The following is a 700-nucleotide window of genomic DNA, read 5'->3' on the forward strand; positions in this document are numbered from 1 at the left end:
GTGGACGCTCCCTCCTGCAGACTATGAAGAGGGGAAGGGAGAGGTGTGGGGAGCTCTGCTTCAGCTGTGGGGCCTCAGGAGGCAGGACTCAGGGATGACCTCCACCATGGCCTGGGCCCCTCTCCTCCTCACCCTCCTGGCTCACTGCACAGGTGACTGGATCAGGGGACGGGAAGGGGCCTGGGGAAGACACATGGACCCTGCTTCCTCCTCTTGTCTCTAGACCCAGACTCACCATCTCTGTGTCTCCCCCTCTTGCAGGATCCTGGGCCCAGTCTGTGGTGACTCAGCCACCCTCAGTGTCGGGGTCCCCGGGCGAGAGGGTCACCATCTCCTGCACTGGAAGCAGCACCAACGTTGGGAGTCACGTTGTGTCCTGGTACCAACAGCTCCCAGGAAAGACCCCCAAATACATCATCTGTAAGGATAGCAGTCGATTCTCAGGGGTCCCTGATCGATTCTCTGGCTCCAAGTCTGGCACCTCTGCCTTCCTGACCGTCGCGGGGCTGCAGGCTGAGGACGAGGCCGACTATTACTGCTTAGCATGGGACAAGACTCTTGATGGTTACACAGTGCTGAAGGCCTGTGAGGAAGTGAGACAAAAACCTCTGTCCCTCTTGAAACGGGGTTCCCCTAGCAGACCCCACTCCTCCGACAAGTCAGCTGGTTCCTGTGCCTGCCCGACACTGGGCCTGACACT

At 59.7% G+C, this 700-nt stretch overlaps 1 gene segment (V, D, J or C); it reads left to right on the plus strand.

Annotated features, from left to right (window-relative positions):
- Positions 1-36: 36 nt before the first annotated feature.
- The window catches only part of LOC107185015, a 3066-nt gene continuing 2402 nt past the window's right edge, over positions 37-700 (plus strand). The window contains 2 exon segments of the V gene segment in view: positions 37-152; positions 262-593. Of these exon segments, the coding sequence occupies positions 95-152; positions 262-593 (390 nt within the window).

This window comes from Myotis davidii, unplaced genomic scaffold, assembly GCF_000327345.1.
Source record: "Myotis davidii unplaced genomic scaffold, ASM32734v1 scaffold14849, whole genome shotgun sequence".
Lineage (NCBI taxonomy): Eukaryota > Metazoa > Chordata > Mammalia > Chiroptera > Vespertilionidae > Myotis > Myotis davidii.